This window comes from Papaver somniferum, chromosome 8 (assembly GCF_003573695.1).
Source record: "Papaver somniferum cultivar HN1 chromosome 8, ASM357369v1, whole genome shotgun sequence".
Classification (NCBI taxonomy): Eukaryota; Viridiplantae; Streptophyta; class Magnoliopsida; order Ranunculales; family Papaveraceae; genus Papaver; species Papaver somniferum.
Genome location: NC_039365.1, coordinates 125,490,974 through 125,497,242, shown reverse-complemented (window position 1 = coordinate 125,497,242; position 6,269 = coordinate 125,490,974). Strand labels below are relative to the sequence as shown.

Below are 6,269 nucleotides of genomic sequence, written 5' to 3'. Positions count from 1 at the left end.
ATATCTAATATCCACAGGACCACAGCCAGAGATAATGCAGTCTTATTCCTGTTCTAACAATTCTGTATACCAATCACAAATTACAATCAAAATGGCATAACACTACAAATAATTGAATCATTTCGTACTTTCTCCCTCTCAAATGCATGCTAGATATTGTAAACCAAAGCATCAATTCTGGGATCTACTACAAGTAACAAAGAATGAAGAGACGTTGTGTAAACAAACAGGGAAGCCAAATACAATTTCGGCCAAGTATATGTACTATTTATATTGTACGTCTGAGCTAAATTTATCTTGGATAACTAGGAAAATTCAGTATCTACAACAGGGAAAACACAACTTCCAACCCCGGTGCTTTCGCAAATGTCTTCGATCAGGTTTCACCATTTTTACTGGGCTGCTATTCCACTCTGAATGTAATCTGATGACCAAAACCAAAACAAGGTCTAAGTTATCAGATCCAACCCATTCCACTGAAATTGTTTCTAAGAGATCAACATGTTCAGAACTTAGAAGTGGATATCCAAAACCACTGTCCTCTAAATCAAATAAATGTTTGTGGGATTCTGTTCAGACGAAAGAAGTATAGAAGACATTATGTAGGAGATAAAATAAATAAATGGCACTGATAATGATTTCACTTACACGGGGAAAGCGAAGGATCTTGTACTGGTTGTGCTGCTATCTGACCGGTGGGATATGCTACCTGAATATGATGCAGGATCTGTGTAAGCTAGTGGACCTGAGAAAGGACCTGCAGACGAGAAACTGGATTCTCCATGACCATGTTGAATAAAGAAGCTACGGCTTGAAGCTGTCTGTGAATCTTCTTCAAGACCCAATATATTTACAGTGTGAATAGCTCGTTGAAACTCACTCTTCTGTGTATTTGGATCTTCTTCCCTGCCACTTGTTGTTGGTGGCGGCAAGGAATCAGAATCCAAGGTAACAGTCCCAGCAGTCTCACCCTCACCGACTTGGTTGCTGTTAGTTGATTCATCTTCTTGTGCGGCAGTAGATGACCTCAAGGAGTTTGCAGACCCTCCATCTTCACTCATATCCTGTGACGTGATACATATATAGGTTAAAATCAGTCGCATCCTAAAAAACTGACATAAAACTTACAAGCTCTATTCAGAAAAGAGAACTTGGTATCCAGAATCTGCTCATGGTATATCCTAGTTTTCTCTTTGTGTGAACATTTTTTTTCTTCTAAAAATTGGATCTTTAAAGCCAATTATACCTATGATGTAAAACAAAATCAGAACCGAGGATTCAAGACTCTCCGGGATCCTTCAAGTCTTGCTGGTTGTTATCCTCTATTAGTTTTTCCTATCCAGTGTGAGTTTTGGGTTATTGCAATTATATATTCCAACATAATACACACAAAAGAACTTTCAGCATAACCTTAATCTACACGAAATGAACCTCATACATCCATACAATCCAGTTGAGTACAGAACCATGTATGAAATTCCTTGCGCATGATACTGATGGAGCTTATTCAAGTCTATAGTGCTTTATTACATCTAGTGTTCCCCTGATGAATTACTTTGTGACTTTTCAAGTGTGGGTAACAAGAACCTATAACTTCAGTTAAACAATTTGTTTTCTGCATAGAATTGAGTTTATCGTTTGGGGATTTACAAAAAGCACTATCAACAATAACCAATCAATCATGGTTTCAAATCCTCCATGGTGGGAGGGGACGAATCAAAATTTGGCTCTATCTGGTCAGGTACTAGCATGAATTTCAGATAAGCACCACATATAAGCATATAACTTCATTCGCTGATGAAAAAAAAATCTGGTATTATAAAATTATGGAACAATTTTAAAACATGAAACGTAAATCAGATGATATAGAGATGAAGTACCTCATAAGATTGCCGTTGACTTACGCTGCCATCAGTGTCACATGATACACGCGAGGAGTTATTGTTGTCATACTCTTGTATGGGAAATTCACTTTCAACCCTGTCCTTCTCTTTGGAGGCTATAGTCAGACTCTCTTCTCTTTCAACAAAAGAAAGATCCTTATCATTATTATGCTGAACATCGTCGCCATCAATATTGCATGATTCATATGGGGAGTCAATTTTGCAACCATCTACCAAAAATCTGGTTTGAACCTTTAAATCATCGGAGACCATATTCTCATCTCTTGCTTTGACATTTCCTTCATCTAATTCAGACACACATTGGTTGGCACCATCCATCTCAATTTGACAGTCGATATTAGGCTCTGTTGTGCGTCCCATATCTTTTGCCAACTCATTGCTTACTTTCATATCTGGTTCGAGGCAGGTGAACAATTCCTTATCTGGCACTGCACCATTTTGTATAAAAAATTTGTCAACAGAAGGAAGTCCCTCATCAATGCAAATATCCTTGATGATGCTATAAGATCCCTCTTTGAAACAAACAATTAGCTCTGGCAGTTCACATTCTGTCACAGTTTTATCAGTATAGAGTTCCATTTCTTTCTGAGACAAATTGCCATCACAGGAAGGATCAAGAAATGGTTTAGTAGAATTTGCAGACTTGTTTTCAGCAGCATTTACTAAATCTTCGCCATCGCTTAAATCATCCAGACCTGGTACCTTCCTGAAACTATTCCCATGTTCTTCAGTGTACAACTCTGTTTCTTTCCCTGACAGTATTTCATCACTAAGAGGATCAAGAAACGGGTTGGTAAAATTTCCAGATTTGGTTTCGACACAGTTAATTGAGTCTATGGCAGCGACTAAATCCTCTGCATGTTGTTCCTCCGTATACAAATTTGTCTCATTCTCAACCAATTCCTCATCACAGAAAGGAATAATAAAAGGATTGATAGAATGTTTAGTCTTCTTTTTTATGTTACTTTTAGAACCTTTAACATCTGCCAAATCATGCAGACCCGGCATCTTCCTGAATTCATCTACATTCCGTTCAAAACTAGGCAACAGATCTCTCTCATATCCAGGGTGATCGGTTCTCGGATTAAACATGATTTCATTTTTGTTTTCAATGAAATTTCTATGCCTCTCTTCTAATCTTTCAGTCTCCATCTGCAGGGCCATTAAATCATCAGTGATTGGCGAAATATAAAACAGTAAAGGATCCCTGAAGGTAAGGTAAATCATCAATCTAGCTATACAATTCAGACATGATAGTATAATAATAACAGCACGAGAAAAGAAGAAACCAGTTCATCTAAATCACTACGTTGGAAACTTAAATATCATTACAGAAAAATAAACATTTAAACAGATTGCAGACATATTCATGGAGGTAAGAACAGAGGATTGCCACGTCTCATGGTTTATTTACAAAATCAAAGCACAGGTAGGACTCATAAGCTGGTTGATTCCACGAAATGATCAACAAATGCAGTATTTATAAATAAGATTTAAGAAGCAAATGAACAACCAATGAGGCAAATACAACTTGGAAATCAATTCACCAATCATTGAAATTGAAGGTCTTCATAGATTGTTTCTCATGTGAACAAGATCATATTTCATCATTGAAAGATGAAATCATTTTCCAACATCAATATGCCACACAAGAAAAATGCAAGGAAATACACAGATATGCTCTTCTCAAATGCTATAAATTGCTTATGACTTTAAACTACACAATTTTAATTTCTTAATACCAGAACTCCTTGAAGTTCCGAAGACACTTAGAGAAAACACGCGAAGTCTAGTACCTTTGTTTTGATTGATCAACCTAACAGAAAAAATCAATCAAAGGCAGCTGAAAGAGCACGAACATTGTTAAACAACTGTCTTCCAGGCTTAATTTTAAGAAAGAAAATAGATTAGTCCTCCTTCATCTCTCTTTATTCTAATCAAGATCAGGTCAACCATGAAACTCACATGGATGCAAGATTGAAGCCTCCAATTAAGCTAACAGATAAAACCAAATGAACATATACTTTTCTTATTGTGAACATAATAAAAGTCACTGAAAAGATAAAGGAACACTCAAATACAACCAAGAAAGTAGCATGAAAAAGACAAACAAAAAGGATCATATAAAATCCCTGTAGAAAATAAATATTGTATGGCCATTTGAACAAGAAGTTTTGAGAAACAGTAACCCCAAAGTTTAGCCTATTTTCTAGAGAGAAGGTACAATCAAAAAAGCAGCAATCCATGAAAAGTATAAGTAGAAAAAAAAATTAAGGAAAGAAAGAACTTACCCTAAGTAAGGATCAAACACCAAAACCACTGAGGTCACAACCCTACCATGAAATAAATAACTGCATGTTGAAATCTTAGATTTGTTTGAAGTAATGGATTGAAGTAGTTCTGTAAGTGATTCTATAAATATTGAAGATGTTTGACACATATAACTTCAGCTGGATCTAGAACAAAAAGGCAAGATTCTCAATACATAGTGATGCAGAAAGAAACAGAATAATGATCTTCCCAAAAATTCAAAAAACAGAATAAAAATTATCAAAATGAATGACAATGGCAGACGGATCTGAAACTAACCCAATAATTTCAAACAAAATAATAGAATCAGGGAAAAACAAAAAGAAACAATAACATACCCTTTACTCAGTCCAACAATAACAACATCTTCTTTTTTATCTCTTCATCATAACAGACAACTCGTTTCCTTTCTTTCCTCTGCAACCAAAAAAAAGTAAAACAAAAAAGATAGAGATTAAAACAAAAAGATACAGAGTTGATTCCAGACCATATAAAATCAAACACAAAATTATTTTTATTGTATAAAGAAGAATCTAAGTAAAACCAAAAAGTACCTAAAAAGTTTAGCTCTTCAGACTTTCTATCTATCAAAAAAAAACACAGTAGACTTCTGTAATTGAAGAGAGAGAGGTAGAAGAAGATTACTGTTTAGAAGTATGGATGGATTGATTAAATCAAAGAAGCTAATAATAATAAAAAGTCCAAATGAGAAAGAGTATTTATTATTTTCTTTGCCTTCAGAAACGTTTTCTGTCCTAATTAAGCGGCCAGTTACGGTATTAAATATGGACATCACAGACTGTATAGCAAAAACTTAAGATATCTTTCCATTTTTTTTTCAGCCTGCATTTATTTCTCACCCAATAGCTATTACTGATTACTGACCTGTGCACTGCAGCAGTGTACCAAAATATAAGATTTTATTTATTCCACCACTTTTGATTGATGATGATGATTTAAGATCTTCTTCTCTTAAGAGTTTGATTATTAATGAAAGCAATACAGTTTCTTCAATACTTAATACTAGTTTACACAAACCCATCTGAAAGTTTAGAGAGAGAAAAAGAGAAGCATCGGATCTCTAAAACATTCTTTAAGATATATCTCGGAGATTTTATATTTCAAACTTATAAAACTATTTCGAAGCTTCTTCGTATAACAGACAGAGGCTACATATATTACCAACAATCATATCATATCAAACTAGAACCACACTTTTTGTTCAACTCAAAACATCAAATACGTTAAAAAAACCCTGATACTACGCCGGAAGAATGTGAGAGTAATACCTTCTTTTTGGTCTGCAAATCTGACGACACGTCATAAAATATGGAATCTGCAAAATTCCGATTTCTCCTTAAGTCAAAGCAATCCAGGTAGTTTTCTTTGTTTCTAATTTTCACTTCTGTCACTCACCGGAAATCTGGTTTAATATCGCCGGAAATTTAACACTTGATAGAATTGAAGTAAATAAAGTTCGCTTAGTTAATCAAACCTCTCTCAATATAAAAGTCTGATCATGATAAAGAAGTGGTAGAGCAGTTTACATTTTACAACTGTTTTTGGTGGGCCCCATCACATCTACTTGATCGAGTCCTTCCTCCTTTCTAAAAGACAAAAATAAAGTATTAAAAAAAAGTCAGAACCACTAGAAAACTAGTTCGTGTAAACCAGCAAGAAGAGGAGGTAGTGGTGTTGGCAGCTCGAGATACAAATTTTTGAACCTAACAATCTGGATAAACAAGGGGAAATGTCAATTGTTAATCGACGGATAGAATTGAAGATTCTGTGTAGGGTCTGTAAGTTGGTAGACGATGATGAGGAAGAAGACAAATGAAATGTCAAAGTTAAATGAATGGGTGGGATGAGTTTAGGACCACATGTCGGGAATCCTAAAGTTGGTAGAGCGGGTTATACTAGTAACAACATTTTCATTAGCTGTTATGCACCTGGCTTTTAAGTAGAACAAGGGCTTTTGACTTCTGAAAAGGCTCTAATCAATTGTGTACCAGACCCATGCATATAATCATAGACACAAAAAATAAACAAGTATGT

The 6,269-nt window shown here is 35.1% G+C and overlaps 1 protein-coding gene across 9 annotated transcripts; it reads right to left on the bottom strand.

Moving 5' to 3' along the window:
* LOC113302930 lies at nt 1-5,767 on the bottom strand. Of its 9 annotated transcripts, XM_026551903.1 has the most exons (7): nt 5,504-5,767; nt 4,553-4,631; nt 4,196-4,360; nt 1,881-3,056; nt 881-1,064; nt 649-757; nt 1-424 (listed from the first exon to the last, which is right to left on the bottom strand). In XM_026551903.1, the coding sequence occupies exons 4-7, from the start codon at nt 3,054-3,056 to the stop codon at nt 316-318; spliced, it is 1,578 nt and encodes a 525-aa protein (XP_026407688.1). In that variant the 5' UTR covers nt 4,196-4,360; nt 4,553-4,631; nt 5,504-5,767; the 3' UTR covers nt 1-315. The 9 variants fall into 9 exon arrangements, with proteins under 9 accessions (XP_026407688.1, XP_026407683.1, XP_026407679.1 ...); XM_026551898.1 differs by having other exon boundaries at nt 649-1,064; nt 4,196-4,237; nt 5,504-5,765; XM_026551894.1 differs by having other exon boundaries at nt 649-1,064; nt 5,504-5,764.
* Between the last annotated feature and the right edge of the window lie 502 nt (nt 5,768-6,269).

Excerpts from the sequence above, each read along its gene's own strand:
- LOC113302930 (XM_026551898.1), bottom strand. The coding sequence starts at position 3,056 with ATGGAGACTGAAAGATTAGAAGAGAGGCATAGAAATTTCATTGAAAAC. Across the intron at positions 1,065-1,880 it reads GTCAACGGCAATCTTATGAG|GATATGAGTGAAGATGGAGG; the intron begins GTACTTCATCTC and ends ATCACGTCACAG. Across the intron at positions 425-648 it reads AGATCCTTCGCTTTCCCCGT|ATTACATTCAGAGTGGAATA; the intron begins GTAAGTGAAATC and ends TTTGGTCATCAG.